General features: G+C 40.6%; 1 protein-coding gene across 3 annotated transcripts in view; it reads right to left on the bottom strand.

Annotated features, from left to right (window-relative positions):
* Positions 1-328: 328 nt before the first annotated feature.
* btbd8 (BTB domain containing 8) overlaps positions 329-23836 on the bottom strand; it is a 36869-nt gene continuing 13361 nt past the window's right edge. The window contains exons 9-19 of one of the 3 annotated variants that reach the window (XM_053683643.1): positions 20466-20554; positions 17719-17821; positions 17033-17215; positions 14703-14879; positions 13441-13570; positions 11170-11231; positions 7994-8549; positions 6371-6452; positions 5657-5781; positions 3502-5256; positions 329-1256 (exon numbers count right to left, since the gene is read on the bottom strand). In XM_053683643.1, coding sequence (XP_053539618.1) covers positions 715-1256; positions 3502-5256; positions 5657-5781; positions 6371-6452; positions 7994-8549; positions 11170-11231; positions 13441-13570; positions 14703-14879; positions 17033-17215; positions 17719-17821; positions 20466-20554 — 3804 coding nt within the window. In that variant the 3' untranslated portion in view covers positions 329-714. The remainder of the gene's footprint in view (positions 1257-3501; positions 5257-5656; positions 5782-6370; positions 6453-7993; positions 8550-11169; positions 11232-13440; positions 13571-14702; positions 14880-17032; positions 17216-17718; positions 17822-20465; positions 20555-23836) is intronic. The other 2 variants (XM_053683644.1, XM_053683645.1) reach the window with 2 other exon arrangements.

Raw genomic sequence — 23836 nt, 5'->3', positions numbered from 1 at the left:
CGTGTATATATTATATATATAAAAAATAATATATACACGATATATACACATGTATATATATAAAATATATACACGTGTGTGTGTGTATATATATATATAATAAATAAAAGTAAAGGCCAGCATAAAGTGTCTCAGAAGGGCATTGGGCCATCATGAGCTGCCAGTAAAGCTTCAGTGCACCTTTGCAAGTCGGTCGAACTTGGATGGAATCATATACACTCATTTATTTTCATCCAATCAGTTATTCAGGTTTTTCCATGATCACCATTCTATATATTTGCTAATTATGCCAAATTTTGATCCACGTTTATAACAATAAACAAGACAATAAAGTATAACCACACATTTTATTACATAGAACAATGGATGTAAAGCACTATACTTACTACATATACTAAATAATTTTTCAAAGCCATTGTCAACAAGTGCAACAGGTATACATTTTTAATTTTCTACAAAGATCAAGGCGACACCAAGTAAAACAGTATAACTTATACAAAAAAAATTGTCCACATGCAAATCAACATCAAGTCTATCGGTCCACTCTTTGTTAAGTACCTTAGAAGATGTAACTTTAGGCGAAATAAGTTCATGTGCGGACCAAAAAGGTTACCTGGCGTCCCTTAAAAAGACGTAGAAACATCCACATGTCAGTGTAGAGGGAAGAAAATGCAGTACTCCAAAATGGCCTACACAAAAGGATGTTCATCCTTGTCAGTGGTGCGTCTCTAGCTCCACGATGGTCCACTCTCCCTGCGGAGAGGCAGCATCCTCCGGAGAGAAGCTAGTCACAGTGATGCTGGTGGTCGAGTCCTCCATTGGTGAGATGAGCTCAGCCCAGCGCTTGAAACCTTGAATGTCTTTCTCATGATGAGCAAAGGTCTGCTCGTTCACACAGTCTCGAGACAGGGACAGGGTCTGCTTGATCAAATACTGAGCCAGGTTCAGGTCCTCGGGGACTGGGTTTATCACGCCCAGACTCGACTCCTGCTCACATAGAAGCTGCCGAAGCAAGCTCCAGTCTCGTTCCGCAAACTTGGTGTTCTCATCCTCCTCTTCGTTGTTTTCCTTTTTCTTTTCTGTCCCCTCTTCGTCCTTATGAGTCTCATCCTGAGGTCCTTCCTTGGTCCTGTTCGTGTCCAAGCTTTGCTCGAATGCCTCTCCTACATCCATCTCGTAAATGGGGGACAGGACTTTAGATGGGCGCCGGTCATGTGTGCAGCTTTGATCCGATCTGTCACAACCCTCAAAGTCCCCTAAAAACAATCCACAATACTGCACAATGACCAACTGTTTTATCCATACATGGAGGTTTTTTTTTTTTGGCTTTTTTTCAGCACAGACTTTTTCACGTTTCATGTTCTGGAGTTTGAAACACGAGTTTGACCCCTAGTGCAAACTGGTTACTAGCTTGAGCTTCTGTTTTATATGTATATAACCAATATTTGTACATTTAAGAGAAGTTATTACTTCCTTATTCCCCACTGTCATTTACTCAAGACTTAATGATCAAAATATTAGTTTGGCCAAGAATTAAATGCGCACAATTTCCCCCATATCCTGAACACAGATCATCAGCAAGAAAATGTTTGGTGTACAAGTTTTTTCCAGACACACACAAAAAGCTTATAGATACCTGTTTAGCATTCTTGATTTATTAAACCTCACACTCATCTACAAAAAGACATTGTTTAGATAACACAAAAAGTAAGCACAGAAATGAGTTCTTGTCTCACTGAAGACACTGAAAAAAAGAACAGGAACTTTGAGGACACCAAACCGGTCCTGACTGATCCACTGCATTTAGGTTAAGGAGGAAACTGTCCATTTTGGCAAAACGGTCATTTTAAATGACGAGTGGTTTACAATGAACCAGATATGGAGCACGTCAGAACTTTCTGTGATGAAGATTGACAGCTGCCATAAAAGTGAAGCACAGAGAGAAACCTACATCACGTGTCTCTTTTATCTACATCTACTCAAACAAAGAAAGAGCCATGCTTTTGCCAGCGCCTGTATGCATAACCCAGTGACATTCAGGCACAGGAGATAATAGTGATCTGGATGCATATATAACTGAGTAGTGCTTTTTTTTTTTTAAAGAGCAAATAAGCACGCGTACACGGAGAAACAATCTTACATGAAACTTGTAATTATTTTTTTTTTTAAACACTAGATGTAACAGTTTTATCTTTATATTGACAAACTGACAGTTACTGGCAAAAGACAGACTGTTTTTTGGGGGTTATATGGTAAGGGATATGTCTGTGGCAGTATTACAGAGACTGCAATTATAATATAACGTGACAAAAGAGAGACATATGTAGCAAGAGAGTAACAGAACACACTATACAGAAAACTGCAAAAATCTACAGTACACTGAAAAGGAAAAAATACAACACAAAACAGATCTACGCTCAGGAAAATGATTACCTACTGACTATCAACATCATGCTCTAGTGGAAATGAAATAGGGGCGGGGAGTATGAATTACGAAAAAATAAAAAAAAAATAAAAAATCTCACACACAAAAAACCAACACACGGGAATTCAGAAATGATGGAAAACAATAGTTAGCATGCATAAATTCCCAGCTGGATTGATTAATAAAGGGACACGCAGAGTATTACTGAGGATCAGAATATCCTCATGCTAATCCCAAGCTAAAATAAATAAAACTAAAATAAAGAAATAATAATTTAAAAAAAAAGAAAAAAAAAAAAAAAAAAAAAAAGAAATGATGGATCACACATTGGTACCTTTTACTCACTGCCTTCAGACTAATGTGGCTGCCTTGGCTAGTTTGATAGTTTCCAATGATTATAGGAAGGAAGTTACTGAACGAGGTCAGCTTTGGCTGAGCCGTGAGTCATGTCGTAAATCAAGTCAGAGTGCTTGTGTTTTTCATTAACATGTAACAATCAAGTGGTTGTTTTTTTTCTTTAAAAAAATTAAATTAATAAAATAAAATTTGAAAAAAGTGTATACGTTTCATGTATCAAAAAAAAAAAAAAAAGGTAAAGAATTGCATTCGTTACAGGCAAGACCTTGTGTCAAAGTGCATTTTGTACGGCTACTTTAGCTCACACGTGATCTCATTCCACGGATCGTGTCTTACACACGACTGCTTTTCATCTTTATGGTTTGTAAACTTATTAACGACACAGTGCCTCAGTGTGCAGGTAGTTTAGCCATCAAGATGAGTGTTGGATAATTACTGGAAGAGATCCTGACTGATTGGTGAAAAGAAATAAGGGGGGGGGGGGGGGGGGGGGGCAGGAATATTCTAGCAAATGCAGCACTCTTTTGGTTTGAAACTCTAACACGGAAGAAAGATTTTTATAGAAGATTTTATAGATTTAATTTCATGGGGCTGAAATGAACTCTGGAATGTTGGATTTGCTAAGGAGGTGGTGTAGTGCTGGTAAACACTGGAACTGTGGGTGAATTAACAAGCTGGCATCTTTGGAGGGGGTCTGTGGCGCCAATATTATACATTACCTGCTGGGGACTGGGCAGGGTGTGCAGGTGAGCTTGTAGTCACCTGAGCTTCAGGTATGTCTAGCCATAATTCTGCTCTCTTGCTCTCTGCATGCTTAGACTGCGAGCTGCTGTACTGCTCGGCCAGTCGTAGGTCCAGGTGACTGGGTCGTTCCTGAGGAGGGACTTCATTTAAGTCTGTGTCTAGCTGAGAAGGGCCTGACTGTTTAAGCTCACATACATCCTGGACTGGAGATTCATGGACCTCGGTATGGAACACCAGGGATTTAAGGTCTGGATTCTGAAGGTTGTCCTTTGTTGTGCGGGTGGACTTCTGGGAACAGGATTTAGCCTGGGTGTTTTGAGGCACATCAATTTCAAAGACATCACCATTTCCCACTTCTTCAGATCCCAGCTCCTCACACTCATCCACCGAGAGCAGAACTGAGCGATGGAAACCAGAAGTAGGTTGGTATTCGTGCTCGTTCTCTTGGTCAGCTGCGTCTTCGAATGCCGGGTTGACAATACCCTGGTACTGTGGAGACGGTTCTGGGTGAGGAGGTGCAATGCCACCAGGCAAAACTTCTACTTCGGACCGTTCTTCTTCAGAATCTTCCTCCTCCTCCTCTTCTTCGTCTTCTTCAGAAGAGAGGTGCTGGTGTTCTGGCACACTCTTCATGTTTGTTAAATCGTCGTCCATCTTGCACGGCTCATCCTTCACAGGTACTTCATCACGTCTTATCCAGGATGGGGGCCGCCGACGGCCCACCTCTTCTTCGCTCGTAGTCTCTGCTTCGCGGCCCCTGAGCCGCACCTCTACTCGCAGCCCGGCCGCACCCTCGTATATCTTCAGCTCCTCTGGAGTGCTGGTGTCACTGCTGCTGCGGCCCAAAAAGTCAGGGCATCGCATCGTCCCACATTTCGTTGCACCGCGCTCGTGTGAGCAGCAGTCGTCATCCTGCGAACCACCAGCGTCATAATCTTCCGATCGCGGCTTGATGTCGTCTGAGGACGTAGTGGCACTGGCCGTCTCCGATTCAGGACTGACTTGAGGGTGGATCCCACTCCATGAGTCCTCCAGGGGGGTGTCTGTGCTCCCCAGGCTGCATGGTGTGTCAGGGGGAAAGTCTGCCTCTCTGGAGTGATTCTGGGAGGTATGAATGGTATGGCTTTGTAGTGCTTTCTGTTCTGTAGTGCGTTTCTTGTCTAAACTGCTGCCTTCAACAGGTGGGCTGATGTTTTTCTTAGCAACAAAAGACTCAGTGGAGGCTACCATAGCTGCTTTGGGTACAGAATCCTGAACAGTACAACGCTGCTCAGTGCTTACATCCAAATTCCTTTCAGCTGATACAGGATTTTTGGGGCTCTGGTCTTGGGTTGATCTCACTTCCTGAGTCCTCACTTCCTTAGTAGTTACGTTTGGCTGCTGAGGGGCCACTGAGTGTTTTGGGTTAGATGCTGAATGCTTCTCTGCAGCAGATGGCTTTTTGGAGGCAGCAAGTGACGACTGTTTGGATGGCATCACAGACTTGGGAGAAGATTTCGCCGCTGGGGTTTCTGGAACTTTCCTATTGGGTCCGCTTTTATTTGTTGTCGATGGAGATGATTTAGGTGATGATGATACGGTGGGTTTGGCTGGTTTGGTGTTAGGTTTTGAATCTGTGCTTGGTTTTGTTGGTTTCCTTGTGGTGTAATGCTTGGAACCATCTTTTTCATCCTCTTTCCTGGGAAAGGTAGGCTTTCTGTTGGTCACGACTGAACCACATCGTGGTGAAGCTGTACACACACAAAAAATTATATATATATTATATATATATTATATATATATATATATATATATATATATATATATATATATATATATATATATATATATATATATATATATATATATATATATATATATTACACACACACACACACACACACACACACACACACACACACACTTAATGATTCATGAAGTACAATATATTTAGCTAAAAAGAACAGTCAAAGGATAACATAAACCGGGGTTGGTTAGAGCAACGTAAGTGCTAAAAGGGTGACTCAAAGACGAAAGTGGGGAAGCACTCCCCATTTAGATACACGTCTAGTATAATTTAGTAATAATCCAATTTGTATTAACATAATTTATTGCGTCTATATGAGCATCTGAAGCTAGGGTCTCTCTTACCGTTGTTCTCTAAAGAGCCTGAAGCAGTGCTTTTGCTCTTTGGCTCCGTTCGAGCTGCAGCCCCCACACTCGTACCTGCTTTGCTGCTCGCTGTGCTCTTGGGTTTATTCCCTTTATTAATGGGACTGGGAAATAAACAGAAAGAGGCACTCAGTAACTAGCAAATATTAAGACATTATTGCACAAGTAAGAAAAATTCCAATTAAGTGTTTGCAGATTTCCAAGCAAATAACATGTATATACTCTATATGGCTAAAACCTAACCATCACCCACATGTGGGCCTTCCTCAAACTGTTACCACAAAGTGGCCCTGACCTCAACTCCACTGAATACCTCTGGGATAACCTGGAACACCTGGAACACTGACTGCATGCCAGGCCTCCTCACCCAACATCAGTGCCCAATCACATTAATGCTTTTGTGGCTAAATGGGCAAATCCCCACCAGCCAGCTTCCGAAATCTAGTGGAAAGCCTGGAACATAAATCTAAATCTGGGACATGATCTTCAAAAGAGCACATATGGGTGTGATGGACAGGTGTTCACAACCTTTTGGTCATATAGTGTACTATAAGACACCTTTTTGCATCCATACTGAAGTTCAAAAATATACAGTAACTGAATCAGAACATATCAGTCATAATTTGAGCTACAGCAACACAAAACCGTTTGCTAATCTAGTCCATGAAGTTGTATTCTGATTTGCAAGCTCACCTATTAGCCTTCTCTGGTTTCTGGACAGGCTTGGTCAGAGGAGATCTTGTTGTTGACATGGCTTGGGGTTTTGACCTGAGAGCTGGAAAAGCATAACAACTTACTGAGTTTGGAAGAGAATGCATAAATTGGGCCTGTAAGACCTTGCTAATACATACAAATACCCAAGGGTTTATTTATGCAGAAACAATTATATTATGTAAATATAAATAGGACATGAAATTTTATTTGCAGGTAACAATTAAAGAAAATTTGTACAGTCAACAGGGGACATGGGACATGATGGCATTAAAAGATTTTTCAGATCTGTGGGAAACGCTGATCTATAATAGACAATGTGCTTGTCTAGTAAAAATAGATTTATTTAGTTAGTATTATTACTAATTAACAGACACATTGAAAAATCATTATTGGCAGCAAGCTGATGGCTTTACTTTTCTCTAATGGTCCCTTGTGCTACATCTTTCCATTGCGTGCTTTTGCTTTGATTTCTGGCAGGATGAGACATGAGGAATGCTCTTTTCACTGAAGGAGACTCGTATCAATCGAAAAGCAATGAACAATATGTGGACCAAGGGATTTATCTGTCACACTTCTGTGTGCTTTGGCTTTCAGGCTTTGGGCTAAGTTTGAGCTATTGTTTTGACTGTAAAAAGTCTTTGAGCTTTACACAGACAGCACACACACGCTCACACACACTGTCATACTCTTTGGCATGAAGTTTACACAGTGCTAAACTGGTATGTATATTAGCCTTGGAGTTCCAATAGAAAAATTAAAAGGAGCTAACTTTAGATACCGAACATGTCCCAACACCAAAAATGGCTTTTTGACCCTGGTATTTCCAAATTTGGCATAAGGGGAAAATTATGAGTTATCAGTATAAAATTATAATTAGTATTATAAGTATAAAATTATACTGATGGATACCATCAAGATGTCTGAATTTGTGGCTTCCTAATATCAGTATTTGTGACAAAGGTTTGATATCAGTCAGACTCAAAACCCTATTTCAAATCTAGCAAATCATATATGATTAGTTTTATCTTGCTTCACTAACACTGGAACTTCATCCTGTGCCCACAGCTTTACACGCCAGGTGACCGAAATGGCCACAGTAGGTACATTTTATTGCAACCAAATAATCCATTAGAAATCGGATGGATAGCTCAATCAGATTGAAAAGGCTTTCTGTAAACACCTCAACCAATCCGATTGAGCTCAATCCGAATGACATTTTGATCGGATTGAAAGGGGTGGTGTAGATCTGAAATAATTCAGTAATTAGGAAGAAATTAGCCATGTAAATGCTTGAACCTATCCATTTTTTCAACTGGATTCAGAAATACCCTACGCACATGTGCAGTGCAGTGGAACGCGACAACATACACTCTGCGCAGAAGTTTTGTTCAAAATATATGTAATCAACATGTAAAAGAATATTTGAATTGGATTTCAAATGTTTAGGGTACATATAAACGGCACTTTCAGAATCAGACTGAATTCATTCAAACTGACGGAAATGGGCACATGTAAACGTACCTAGAGATAACACTCAGACTAAATGCTATCAAAGAGGGCATGAAGAAAGTGGATCAGCTCTGAAGGTGATCATGGTCAAACCTTGGCTGCTGTTGTTCCGGGGACTGCCAACGCTGCTCTCTGGTGAGACGCTGCCTGATGTAGAGAGTGTGGTTTGGGAACACTGGGCATTCCCAGGGCTGTCGGAGGTTGAGCCGTGAGTTGAGTCCTTCCCTGATGCTGTGGTTTTGCTCGCTTTAGCTTTACTCACTGCCCCAGTCACCCCAGTGGGGGCAGGTTTGGGCCTGGCATGTGGTGTCACACTTTTTTCCTGGAGTGATTTGCCTTGTGTTGTGCCATTAGCAGTAGAGTTTTCCCGCCGCACTGTGGGGCCAACACTGCCATTCAGCACAGTTTTAGTGGTGGAGGGTGTTTTCTTTTTAGCCGGGCTGCTGGTCCTGTCCCGGCTTGAGTCAGTGGTGCCAGGTTTGGTTTTTGTGGCAGCTGTCGGGCCCAGACTATCAGACTTCATGGCACTCGTGGCTGCTACAGTGTTTTCCACAGAGGGACGTGGGCCCCTGAGAGCCTTCAGAGGCTGAGAGGTCGGAGGACTCTCACACGGAGAGGATGAGCCTGAAGCACATTTCCCAAGCTTCTGCTGGAGAAGGTAGAAGAAAGTGGGGAAACTGAATATGTACTGAACAGTTCCTTTAAATTAAAACGCTACATTTTTGGTCATATATTATTGTTTTATGCCTAATAACATCTGGCAATGGGACTACCAATTGAAATTAGCCGTCGGTCCAACTTACATTTAGTTAGGCATATTTACATTCATGAATGTTGATTAATGCATACTGTCTGTTTATCTAAATAAATAAATAAATAAATAAAAATAAGATTCATTGGGATTATCAGACATGACAATTTTGATCTTAATATCCATTTTGATGTCGAACTAATACAGAAACACTTTATATTACAGTGGTGTTGAATTCTCAATTCTGATAGGTCAAATAATGATTAATTTTCAGTACCAGCAGCTCAGATAGTAGTGTCAGCTGCAAGGTTTATATTAATGTGCTTGTAATATGTTATCATTTCAATAGCAAGTACTTACACAGGGTGCCATATAAACAGTTAGGTTTTTTTTTTTAAAAATGTGTGTAATCAAGGTTTCTGTGAGGAGACATTTATTTAAGATTTTTGCAAGGAGTCTCCACTGTCAGTGCTTTGTGATGGACAGATGGAAAACTGTAACTACATTTTGCAATACAGGAAACTCTTTAGAATGAAGGGATTTTAAGAAGTTTCTAATAATACAACAAGCTTCTTAATCTTATTAACTTCAAGAGAGAGGAAAGTGAAAGGCTAGTGAGGCAACGACTGTAAATATCTGTTATAAGGTAAGCGAGGAACAAAACTATTTTGCAATGTCCTCCACAATGTTAAAAGTAACTATAAGTATCAACGAATAAATTGTTGCAACATCATTTTTTTAATTAATAAAATGGCAATAGTTGGCAAAATACTATGGCATGAGAGGAGTAAAACACTTTGGGACATGCTGTTATTGCAAAATAAATCAACTTTGCATCACACCACCCCAGTTTCTCATTTTCCTATAACAGCACTCCTCATCATGCTTCATTTCTTACATATCACTCTCTCTCTCTCTCTCTCTCTCTCTCCTGTACATATCACTTTTTCTATGATAGTGCTAATTTGTGCTAGTAAGGTTACGGAACTTCCCCTTTAATTGCTGAAGAAAGATAACTTCAGTACAAACATTACACAAAAGGGCATATTTACAATTACACTGATGCAAAATTAGAATACAGATATCACTTTACTGTATCAGTCACAGCACCTGCTATAGAAATGTGCATTTAGCATCATTTGCCACATGGATTATCACAGTTTAACATACAAGACAACACAGAATTTCCAAACACAACCACAAGCATGGTGACATGTGTACTTAGCACAAGATGAGAGTTTCAGTAAAAGGAAAAGTAGGAATCAAGATAAATGGAGAGAGAATGAGAAATTCAATAAGAAGCGGCCTTATAGCCTTGATCCGATGACCTCCTGTCAACCACGACAAGGTTGCCATGGTAATGCCCTACGGAGATGCAGGGGCTTTTGCAAGGCGTCTGTGCATCAGAGGCAAAGCCAATTTTCCTACATAACACCTGACTAAGCTTAAAAACACTGCTGAGAGCTCATTAAAAAACACACCCAGGCTCAGTGAATCAGATTCAGCTCCTCATGGCTGCTGAATTATACCCAGTGTGTGTGTGTGTGTGTGTGTGTGAGTTAATAGCAGATTCCTCAAAGAGAGTTCATACTATAGTAATTCTGCACACAGGCACTGTAATCATAACGATGAAGCAGATTATTACTGGTGAAGTAAATCATTTACGGAGAGCTTGCAAGCAGGTGAAAGAGGTGTGGTCTCTTTACCTGTAGTTCTCAACAAAGTGGGCATGGCTCTTTACCTGTAGGTCTCAACAATGTGGGCGTGGCCTCCATCTGGAGGTCTCAAGGTGGGCGTGGCTATTCACCTGTAGGTCTCAACAAGGTGGGTGCGGCCTCATTACGTGTAGAGCTGCACAGGGTGGGCGTGGCCTCTTTACGTGTAGAGCTGCACAGGGTGGGCGTGGCCTCTTTACGTGTAGAGCTGCACAGGGTGGGCTTGGCCTCTTTACGTGTAGAGCAGCACAAGGTAGGTGTGGCCTCTTAACGTGTAGAGATGCACGATATGGGTGTGGCCTCTTTACGTGTAGAGCTACATGAGGTGGGCATGGCATCTTTACATGTAGAGCTGCACGAGGTGGGCTTGGCATCTTTACATGTAGAGCTGCACAAGGTAGGCGTGGCCTCTTTACATGTATAGGTGGGCTTGCCCTTTTTACATGTACAGCTGTACAAGGTGGGCTTGGCCTCTTAACATGTAGAGCTTTACAAGGTGGGCGTTGCCTCTTAACATGTACAGCTGCACAAGGTGGGTGTGGCCGATTAACATGTAGATCTTATCAAGGTGGGAGTGGCCTCTTTACCCACAGCGCTCATCAAAGAAAATGTGGCCTATTCAACTGTAGTCTTCATTGATTTGAGGTGTGGCCTGACTCCTCAAATCGAACACTTGTTCCCCCACAAATCAATCTCTTTGCACAATACTGAATCTCATTGTTTTACATTTCAAACAGCTTTAAATTCTGTATTAATAATGTATGCTCATAATGTACGTTAAACATACATAGCTGGAAAATTACCTGAGAGCTGGTAAGGACAGGCTTTTTACTCAGTCTTCTACAGTCCCCAGTATCAAGTGTGGCTGTATTTGGTGATGGAAGGGAACAGAAAACACAAAACATTTACTGTGTGAATGCAAATAAAAGTTTGTTTTTTAAAATCAGTTTGACCCTAACTACCTTAATATTTTTTAATATACTGAACTTAGGCCTGTCATGATAATTACGTTATCAACTTATCGTGCGACATATGGATGTGACCTCAATCATTTTTGCTGACCTCGATATTGCCCACTGTGTTTACATGCATGTTTGTTTACATAAGAATAAATGTCACCAACATTTTAGTCATTTACACTGCTTCTGTCCTCTCGTCTGCTCTAGGCCTCTCAAATTCTAATCAGAACTTCGAATATCCATCGACTTTAAGATAAAAATGTACATTTAAATGCAAAAACTGTGCAAGACGTGCAGCAAACACTAGCACTCATTTTAATTAAAACATACTGTTGAAAAAATGACAGGTACGATATCAATAAACAATGTTTTTTTAAAAGAAGAAAACTCTAGAAAGAATAGTTTCAAATAGTGTTTCACATAATCCAGTCACAGTGGATAATGCTGGGGATTGAGCCGCTGAAGCTGCGTGAGCTGAAACTGAACAGTGAATGAACAGCGGTAAACTGAAGCGCTTTACTAGCAGGTTAATGAACTCACCCAAATGCATCCTATAAACATATGAGATTATATCAGACATATACACAATATAAACCTAATATTAAAACATGATTCTGCACAAAATGACGCGAATGCACAACTGAACTTGAACTTAAGTAACACTCTAACTAGAATGGGCAAGTCTTTTTCCATAACAACAGACTAAAACACAGACAATGAATAACTAAAGAGTTCACAATATTGTATTACAATGTCTGAATATTCTTAAGAATTAAACGTTCATTGTGCTTGCATTATTATTATTATTATTATTATTATTATTATTATTATTATTATTATATTATACTAGTGGCATAAAATGGTCTTAAAATGACTATTGTTTATCGCAATTATTTCTGGGACAATATATCGTCCAAGAAAAGTACTTATCGTGACAGGCCTATCCTCCACAGTCCTCACGACACAGAAATGCATGAACAAACATACACTCACACTTCTGTACATTTTACCAAATCTGAGAGAAAATCTATAATCAAATTGCATCACCTCTCAAACACAAAACTCACAAACACTCTTCCATTCCATTACTAACACAATCCAGCAAGCAGATGCACCAATGCACAATGCAACAGTTATAAAAGATGGATTTGTCCAAATTATGATTTGGATCCCGTCCTTCAAATATCAAAAAGACATGGTGCGGATGCATGCATCAGAATACAGAGAATCTAGAATACAGTAAAACACACCTTTTCAAAGGACTACAGAATGCCTCTGTCTGTGTTTGTAACTGTATGCTGACATACATTTGCATGTCGTACACCATGAGCTATACAGTGTACAGGTACTTCATTATACCTGAAGGCGTGTTCATGAGAATGCTGTTTTGCTAACCAACGGTCATCAATATGGTACAGCCACATGTTAACAAAAACAAAAACAAACCTTGTGCAAATCTGAACATCTACAACAAAACTATTCTTATTAATATTTAAGGTTTAAAGTGTGAGCAACATCGCAATACTATTAGATCATACTGTGACATTTATTGAGATAGAGGTATTATTAATATTGCCCAGCCCTTCTGATAAAGCCATAATTCACACTATTTACGCTTTTGAATGCAACCCACAGATGGGAAACGAAAACACAGAGCATTATTTATTTCTGGAGGACTGAAATCATCAATGGAGCCAGTTTGATCCTCCTACGTCGGCCCTTTAAATCGGCTGAGCCCAGCGCATTCTAGCCTTAATGTTACACTACATAAAGCTGCTACAGAGCTCCATTAGCATAAGAATGAAAGCATTTCACACACACACAAAAAAACCCACTCCCACTGAACACAGAAGCTGGACAGAACAGATACATGCTACCTATGACTGATACAAAGACAGAGCTTCGTTACAGTACAGTAGGCTAGTACACGCACGCACGCACACACACACACACACACACACACACACACACACACACACACACACACACACACACACACACTGCAGTCTAGAAGCAACTGCTAGGTCTTAATCTTCTCGTATTCTTCAGTAAACACAGTCCACCCATTTTGTGTGTGTGTATATTCCTGTCTTTCCATTTCTCTTTCATTCTTACCTGTGAGTATCCGTTCCCGGTGTCTGGGATGCAGTGTTTCCCATCCTCTCGTGTGTCTCACTGCAAAGAACGACTGAAGCAGAAAGGTCCAGAGCCGTGCGCGTAGCAAACACACCTCGCGTCTGAAGGGCTGGAGCACAACCAGTGAGTGAGTGAAAGCGAGAGGGAGTGGGGGGGGGGGGGCTGGGGGGGGGGGGGGGGGGGGGGGCGGACAACAGCAGGGAAAGAGGAGCCAATATGCAGCTGCTTGCAGAGCCGGGTCGCCTTGGCAACCCTCTCCACACCCTCCCAGAATTCCCCCTTGAGCCGCAGCAATGATGTCAGCAGCCGAGGCTGCTGCTGGCTCTACCTTCTGTGACTCCAAATATTGTTTTGGAAAGCCTCTCCAATTCCCTCACTCTTTAATTCATGTTTTCTGCTTTCCAGTCTTTTTAGACTGAGGACTGGAGAGCTACTGACCGATCGTCATCTCCCGAAACGTACAATTTGAGAGGAGTGAGAGAACAGAGAAGCACGAGGAAAGTATTACATGAACATTTGAGTGGGATGGCATTCATTTCTTTCAGCTGATCAAACGTTTCATATAAAATTCCACATTCAATACTATGAATGTACGTCAAAGGCACAGTGTTCTATTGGTGAAGGAATTTTGTTCAAAGTGTCCTGTTTCTTTGCAAATTTTGCTACCTTTGCGTTTATTACTGAAGTAGATGCCTCCTCTTCGTCTTCCTATAGATACACTAACGGAATGGGGCGTGCTTGTTTCATCCGCTCTGTTCTATTTGTAGCGTCACTTTATCATAATGCGTTCTCAGTCAGGCACATTAACGCAGAGCTTAAATCTCAGGATCAAATGAGGCTCTTATTCTCCTGGCATATACAATCACAGACAGACCAATCCAACACACACACACACACACACACACACACACACACACACACACACACACACACCTATCTTCGAGTTATAGAAAGTAGCACCCCCTTTACTCATTCCTAAACATGCCAATACACTGATTCCTAAACATGCCAATATACTGAGTGAAAATGCATACATTATTCACTTCAATAACACCTAATCAATATGCATTCAGTGAAACCCAAATCCTAGCACATGCTTAGTAATGGTGGAAATGTATAAAGTATTCGTTTGTAAATCAGACAGAACAAATTGGCTTAAGAGGGATTTGAATGAGATTAGCTTTGATCAGAGCGGAATGTTATTTTCATGCTTCCTCCTGATTGGCCGTTTCATTGTTTACCTCAATGTTCTCTAGCCCCTGAGTGGCTGATTGTGTTGTCAGTATGTCTGTGTCTGACTGTCCGCTCAGTTGGTCCACTGCGCTGAAGAGTTCGCAGCAGTTCTCCACAGTCACGGCTTCCCGCACAGCTACACACACCTTCTTCAGCAGCGTGGGGTCATGTGTAAACTCCTCCCTCTGAGACAGCCAATTTATGTCACAGTTACCAACACATCTGTACACATGTGAATCTACAGTGGTGCTTGCATGTTTGTGAACCCTTTTGAATTTTCTATATATCTGCATAAATATGACCTAAAACATCATCGGATTTTCACACAGGACATAAAAGTAGATAAAGAGAACCCAATTAAACAACAATGTATTTACTGAGGAAAATGATCCAAGTGAGTGGCAAAAGTATGTGAACCTCTAGGATTTGCAGTTAATTTGAAGGTGAAATTAGAATCAGGTGAATGGGATGACAATCAGGTGTGAATGAGCACCCTGTGTTATTTAAAGAATAGGGATCCATCAAAGTCTGATCTTCACAACATGATTGCGGAAGTATATCATGGCACGAACAAAGGAGATTTCTGAGGACCTCAAAAAAAGAGTTGTTGAAGCTCATCATGCTGGAAAAGGTTACAAAACCATCTCTAAAGAGTTTGGACTCCACCAATGCACAGTCAGACAAACTGCGTACAAATGGAGGAAATTTAAGACCAGTCTTACCCTCCCCAGGAGTCGAGACCAACAAAGATCACTTGAAGAGCAAAACGTGCAATAGTCTGCGAGGTCACAAAGGAACCCAGGGTAATGTCTAAGCAACTAAAGGCCTCTCTCACTTGGCTAATGTTAATGTTCATGAGTCCACCATCAGGAGAACACTGAACAACAACATTGTGCATGACATGGTTGCAAGGAGAAAGCCACTACTCTCCAAAAAGAACATTGCTGCCCGTCTGCAGTTTGCTAAAGATCACGTGGACAAGCCAGAAAGCTATTGGAAAAATGTTTTGTAGATAGATGAGACCAAAATAGAATTTTCAGTTTAAATGAGAAGCATTATGTTTGGAGAAAGGAAAACACTGCATTCCAACACGAGAACATTATCCCAACTGTGAAACATGCTGGTGGTAGTATCATGGTTTGGGCCAGTTTTGCTGCATCTGGGCCAGGATGACTTGCCATCATTGACTGAACAATGAATTCTATACCAGCAAATGAAATATACCAGCAAATTCTAAAGAAATATGTCAGGACATCTGTCCATAAACTAAAGCTCAAGAGAAAGTGGGTCATGCAGCAAGACAACAACCCTAAGCACACAAGTCATTCTACCAAAGAATGGTTAAAGAAGAATAAAGGTAATGTTTTGGAATGGTCAATTCCTGACCTTAATTCAATAGAAATTTCGTGGAAGGACCTTAAGCAAGGAGTTCATGTGAGGAAACCCAACAACATCCCAGAGTTGAAGCTGTTCTGTGCTGAGGAATGGGATAAAATTCCTCCAATCTGATGTGCAGGACTGATCAACGGTTACCGGAAATGTTTAGTTACAGTTATTTCTGTACAAGGGGGTCACACCAGATACTGAAAGCAAGGGTTCACATACTTTTGCCACTTGTAGATATGTAATATTGGATCATTTTCCTCAATAAATAAATGACCAAGTTTAATATTTTTGTCTCATTTGTTTAATTGGGTTTTCTTTATCTACTTTTAGGACTTGTGTGAAAATCTGGTGATGTTTTAAGTCATATTTATACAGAAAGTCAGAAATTTCAAGAACCACTGTATAAGATCAGCTATCTATAGAAAATGAGTGCGTGTGTGAGAGTAGTAGGCTTTAGGGTTGCACAGCATACCGGAACTACGGTAGTATCGTGATACTGAAGCTTCAAAATACCACTGTATTTTTTAAATGGTAGTATCGCCAATACGGTAGCACCGTAAGTAATGTTGTATGTGCGACAGTTAATACTATTTTCATTAAAACGACATCGCACTGCTTTTGCAGAATACACAAAGGTTAGTGACACTTCATTGAACCCAAATTCTTTAGCATAATCTTTAAAGATTTACGGTATCGTAACAACCCTAGTAGGCTTATAATTTCAGGGCTACAAGGCCAGTTTGGAGAACACTTAAACCATGGCCAGATCAGCTAACAGAAGGAAGTAGAGGTATGTGGGACTTTCGGCAGGTTTATGCACGTGTGTGTTCCTACCCTGTGGAGGCTTTAGAAGATGGTGATGTATGTTTGTGTTCCTACCTCACAGAGGCTATGGAAGCCTGGGGTGTGTACGAGTTGTTGTGGGTGTGGGTGTGTGTGCAGGTGTTCCTACCCTGCGGAGGCTGTGGAAGGCAGTGGTGTGTATTACTCGGGGCAGATGTGCGACAATGGTGTGTAAACAATGCCCCTGTAGCTCAGTGGCCAAACACGCAACCTGCTTCGCCCACTTCACCTCAGGCAAAGAGCCAATCAGCTGCTCAGTACCACACAGCACCGACATCGAAGTCTGGACTGTCTGCAACACACATGCACACTTGACGTCTCTCCTCCTTTATCATGGAAACACACACTCATGCATATTTCAGTTAATAAATGAGCAGTGTAATGGATAGCATGTTAAAAGAGGCTCCATGTTTAGCAGTGACCATTTCCTGGTGTAATCTAATCTTCTCCAGCAGTGTTTACGTGTGTGTGTGTGTGTGTGTGTGTGTGTGTGTGTGTGTGTGTGTGTGTAAGAACGGGAAAGCAGCCAGATCATGACTGTAGAGGTCATGGGCCGGCTGTTTGTAACTGCAGAGACTAACTCAATTAAAGGCCGTAATTACTCCACAGTCATTCACTTAAGCAGCTGTGGATCAGGACAAAGCCAGAGGGATGTTGAATCTCTTCCTGCCATGTGGGCAGACACATGGACAACGGGCCTGCAGTTCTCAGTGTGTGTGTGCGCGCGCATGTGTGTGTGTGTGTGTGTGTGTGTGTGTGTGTGTGTGTGTGTGTGTGTGTGTGTGTCCATCTCACCATGCTTTTAATGATCGTATCAAGGCAATCTCTCTGTAGCTCAGGAGGAAGGATGGAGAAGCTCCGTTCTGACCAGCACTTCACAAAATGCTCAGCTACCCACCTGAGGAAGGAAACAATTTTTACAAAACTGCATACAATAATGAATAATTTTTTAAAATATATTTTAAAAAGTTTACTCGATTAGAGAACAGCTAAAACTAACAAGAAGAACCGAGAAAAGAGTTAAGGCTAACTAGTGCATCTTTGCCCATGAGCCATGAACATTAACTAGGCAGAGCAGTACTGCTACCCTGAACAGCTCATAGCACAGATAAAAGCTAACCAGAAAAGACCTCAGGCAGCTACAAGCAGGTCTGAGAACAGCTCGTTCAAGCCAAACAGTTCTGAAACTAGCTCCGAGCTAACCAGAACAGCTGAGAAAACCACTGGGTGCCAAAGTGGAACAGCCTGACAACAGCTGCAAGCTAAAGGTTTCCAGCTTGGAGAACGCTGTGCTGCCATTTTTCACCAGCCTTTTAACGGTGAGAAAGGCACCATAGAAACAAAATATCCTTTATTATTATTATTATTATTATTATTATTATTATTATCATCCTTTTTTTATTATTATTATTATCATCAAAGCTAAAAAAAAAAGCTCTGAGACCTATTAATATCAGTGAGAGGGCTCTGTGCAGTGGCTCTTTACTTCTGACTCATCTCTCACTCCTACTTACAGCACAGGCAGCATGAAAACACACTCACTCTCTCTCTCTCTCTCTCTCTCTCTCTCTCTCTCTCTCTCTCTCTCTCTCTCTCACACGCACGCACGCCTTTTCCGCACATCTAAAGCTTTGGAAAAATCCAGACCTACTTTCTCACGCATCTCTAATGCTGGTTTTCTGCATTAGAGAAAAGAGCAGAGCCACATAATTTAATAGCAACCATGATGAACATGTGCTACATTAGTACTCCAAATCTGAACTGATACCAAATCAGGTACAGGAAGAAACGGCACTTTTACATGCCTTTTAAGCTAGCCCACTTCAACATTACTATACAAGATACGGACATGGTCAGTGTTGACAAGTCTATAAGGAGTCTAGCAAGGTCAGGAAGAATTTGTTTCCCGCATTTAAATTGATTCGCATCAAAACATTCAGGACAAACATTTGGGATAACTTGTAATATCGACCTACTTTTGGTTTGCTGCATGATCTCAAAACAGAGCATGTGCTATGCAGTATATTTACTGAACTGCAGTATCTAACATCTAACATGCATGAGTCTGCTCTCACTGCCTGCAAAAAGCAGCAAAAAAATACACCCTTCAGTTTATTATCCACTTGAGATAAAATATGGAAAATACCAAGGCTGTATGACATGCATGTTAAAGTGTATTGTGATGTTGCACTATACACCAATCAGCAACAACATTAAAACCACATGCCTAATATTGTGTCGGTCCCCCTTGTGCCACAAAAACAGCTCTGACCCCTTCGAATCATGGACTCCACAAGACCTCTGAAGGTGTGCTGTGGTATCTGGCACCAAGACGTTAGCAGCAGATTGTTTAATGCCTGTAAGTTGCGAGGTGGGCCTCTATAGATCGGACTTTCCACAGTCCAATACATTCCACAGATACTCAATCAGATTGAGATCTGGGGGATTTGGAGGCCGAGTCAACACCTTGACCTCTCATGTTCGCCAAACCATTCCTGAACAATTTTTTGCAGTGTGGCAGGGAACATTATCCTGCTGAAAGAGGACACTGCTATTAGGGAATAGTGTCACCATGAAGGGGTGTACCTAATCAGTAATAATGTTTAGGCAGGTGGAACATGTCAAAGTAACATCCACATGAATGCCAGGACCCAAGGTTTCCCAGCAGAACATTGCCCAGAGCATCACACTGCCTCTGCCGGCTTGCCTTTTTCCGATAGTACATCATGGTGCCAGCTATTCCCCAGGTAAGTGATATACATGGACCTGGCCTTCCACATAGATTCATCAAACCAGGCCACCTTCTTCCACTGCTCCATGGTCCAGTTCTGATACTCACGTGTCCACTGCAGGCACTTTCAGTGATGTGCAGGGATCAGCATGGGCACTCGGACCGGTCGGTGGCTACACAGCCCCACACATAGCAAACTGCAATATGCACTGTGTGTTCTGACACCTTTCTATCATAGTCAGCATTAACTTTTTCAGCAATTTGTGTTACAGTAGCTCTTCTTTGGGATCGGACCAGACAGGCTAGCAGCCGCTCCCTATGCACATCAGTGAGCCTTGGGCGCCCAGAACCCGGTCACCAACTCACCGGTTGTTCTTCATTGGACTACTTTTGGTAGGTACTAAACACTGCATACCAGGAACACCTCACAGGACCTGCCGTTTTGGAGATGCTCTAACCCAGTCGTCTAGCCATCACAATTTGGCCCTTGTCAGAATCACTCGGATCCTTACGCTTGCTCATTTTTCCTGCTTCCAACACATTAACTTCGAGAACTGACTGTTCACTTGCTGCCTAATATATCCTACCCCTTGACAGGCGCCATTGTATTTAGATATTCAAATGTTATTCACTTCACCTGTCAGTCATTTTAATGTTACAGCTGATCGGTGTATACTATTACTAGAGAAAACCAAGAGATGCGAATCAATCCTTTAACATGTTACTGCACACTGATTCATCTCAGAGGCTCTAAAAGCAATGCAAGCTCAGTATGCTCATTGGCGATATATTGTTCTTTACACATATTTACCTGACACATGAGCTGTAAAGATTGTGGAGGCCAATGGAATGGCTAATGGCAAGGCACTCAAGTATGCTCCTCTGCACTCCTTCAACAGGCTGCAATAATAAGATGAATAAGAATAAGTATTATTTGTAAAATCCTTTTCCATTTAATTTAATTGAACTCACTAGCGTAGCCTCCTCTGTCACATGAGAGCTACCAATCTGGATGAAGCCTTTCGAAGCATTGTACCAAATGAAATGTAACGTTTCCGATAATTACTAAATTAATCTCATGACTGGAGAAAGAAGACGCAGGACACAAACGCAATGCAGGAAGGTAAGGAAAAGAAAGAGCAAAAACAGTGAGACAACAGCACTCGCTATAAACAACCATCTATACACTCACTGCCCACTTAGGAACACTTAATAGGAACACCTGGTCATCCATTCGGTTCTCCAATTGACCAATCATGTGGCAGCAGAGCAATGCATCAAATAACACCATGGAAAATGGTGAAAGGACAGCATACTCTGCCCCCTCAGCTTTAAGAAACTATAAATATATTTAATTATAATTACAATTATTATTATTATTATTATTATTATTATTATTTTTACTGGTTTTATAATCTTTACTAAGCTTTCTTCCTGCAAAGATCAGGTCAGGTAAGGAGCCAGTTCAACAAACAAGGAAACGGTTAGTCTGCCTAAAAATGTATAAAACCTTGTTCGTTAGTCTTTGCGCAAGTTGTTGGATTGTTACATGCTACAAAAAAAACAATCAATTCAGTTTATAATCAGATAGCAGGAATAAATAAGACGCAATTTTCTAACCAGACTTTAAAAGGCTATATTATATAGAGAGGCATCGATACTAAATTTCTCTGCCAATACCGATAAACAATTATTCTGAGTGATATCAGCTGATAACCGATACCAATCGTTCTGCCTTTTATGCCTTCTTTTAAATAATAATTAATTCCACAATTTTGAAAAAAAAAAAATGCAAATAAAAACTTTATTCTCACCATTTCAGCAAGTTGTTTCATAGTAACTGGTCTCAAACAGAAAACATATTACTCTGATTAACATTAACAAAATTCTGAATTAAAGTAAGATTTCTTACTTATTAATACATATTAACATTGACTGAATTCTTTAAAAACAAACAAACAAACAAAAAACCTCTGATTAGGCTACACATTCACTCACCACAAACAAAAGCACATCATTGAATTTCAAACTGGTAATATATAATATCTTTTTTTTTGTGATGATATTAGCTCATTAACATTAACTGGATATGAAATAGACTATTCTACAAATATATCTTTGTGTATATATATTATATATATATATATATATATATATATATATATATATATATATATATATATATATATATATATATATATATATATATATATATATATATATATATATATATATATATAGTATATATTTTCTGTGCAATATATACTGTCAACTCATCTTCATTTAAATCTTTCAACGGTGTACTGGAGCTTTAATTCAGCGTGGCAAAAATGCAGAAACTCCCGCTTCACTGCATACCGAGTCCCGTGTAATCAATGTGTTTTCCCGCCCTCTTTTTATGGACAGGATATAATCGGCCCTGATCATCAGATGGCCCATAGCGTGAAAAATTGCCTTTATCGGCCGATACATTGGTGCATCTAACTAAATATCTCTCTCTATATCTATATCTATCTATCCATCATAAAAAACATTTATCATCACTTGAAGGGTTTTCCAGGCTGCCACACATCATTTATGTTGTACAAACCGACATCAACAGCGGCCTGGTGTTGCAAGCCAGACTGCCAGATATTGTAAGCTACAACAAAACGTTTTACACCTCGGCATTAGCGAATCACTTTGGTTGAAGCCGTGTGCAACTGGTTCCTGAACTTAGACCAACTTGTCATTAGCCCATGGTAGATTTTTTAAAAACCCTACTAAACCCACGTTTTATGAGCATTTCAAAACCTCTTTAGTTTCAAATGAATAACCTCATCATTGTGACATGAATACCACATAAAAAGAAGACTAGATCTCTTGGTTCAGAATAATCTGCAAAAGGCACAGAATGCAATTTTTCATGACTTAATTATAATAATTTTGTTTTCTCATGTGTCGTATATTTAGTTAGTTAATGACATTTATTTATTTTGTGATTAAGCTGCTTATCCTGCTACGTCCTTGAGGCAAGCCTCAAATGAAGTGTGCAATAACAGCTGTAGAAGCACTGTGAGGTGGTGCATAAATCAAAGCCACTTCACTTGATGAAATACACAACACAGAATTGAAGGACTCCTCAAGAAAGGAACATTTGATTGCACCATTTGATTCTCACTCTCTCTCGCGCTCTCTCTTGCGCGCGCGCTCTCTCTCGTCTTTTTAGGCTTTGAGAAATTAGCAATCATAGTGAGGTCAAGCCCTGACTTGACAAATACTAATACAGGGAATTATAATCAGCCAACACAATTTGTCAGAATTTAGCTATTACAGAATTCAGACAATGCAAATGTAAAATCAAAGACGACATCAGATTACATCATGATATGGATATCCAGATCTTTTGCTAAAACAATTCAGCCGCCCTCCACTAATATTGGCACCCTTGGTAAATATGAGCAAAGGTGGCGGTGAAAAATTGTCTTGATAGTTCAACCCTTTGATTGTTTGTTAAAACAATTCAATGGAGCTGATTTGAACCAACAATTTTGTTGTCTGTAAATCAGCACAGAGCATATGAATTATCCAGTCTAGGCTTTAAACTGGAGCCTGCATTCATAACTGTGTCAACAATCAGAACAGATGGAGCTCTGGCTGGAAATCTGCAGTGCTTTTAAAACATGCAGGGAGACAGCACACTGCAGTTAGACACCACAATGCCAGCAGCAGAAGACATATCAGGAATCTGACCAGAAGCACTAACTCAAATATTATCATAATCTTAGGGATTAAGAATTGTCAGCTGTGTGGCAGCAAAATCTGGAGAAGCTGAGCAGACTTTGCAGCCTATAAGGTTATTTTTTTGTTTGGTCCTGGTACAATTTGTTCTCCCAAACCATAATATAACACCGTTTCTTTGGAGGTAGCGGTCAAAACAGCACACTTTTGATCCAACCTAGCAGTTGCACACTGAGCTGATGTGAAGTTGCACTGCTGCAGTTATCTCCCATGTTTTCTTATTCTTATCACTGCAGTGTACATGTCTTTGGAATAAGGGCCTTTGGAGAAAGGATTTGGAAAGAAGGCAGAGGATTGACGGGATAAAAGTGGACTCCTATGGTGGGTGCTTATATCTGGACTTATTTCCATTAAGCGATTAATAGTGGGTTGTATCAGGTGTATTCTGGAGGATATTTTGAG

The sequence above is a fragment of the Ictalurus punctatus genome, chromosome 11 (genome assembly GCF_001660625.3).
Source record: "Ictalurus punctatus breed USDA103 chromosome 11, Coco_2.0, whole genome shotgun sequence".
Taxonomy (NCBI): domain Eukaryota; kingdom Metazoa; phylum Chordata; class Actinopteri; order Siluriformes; family Ictaluridae; genus Ictalurus; species Ictalurus punctatus.
This window is presented reverse-complemented; position numbering and strand designations above follow the sequence as displayed.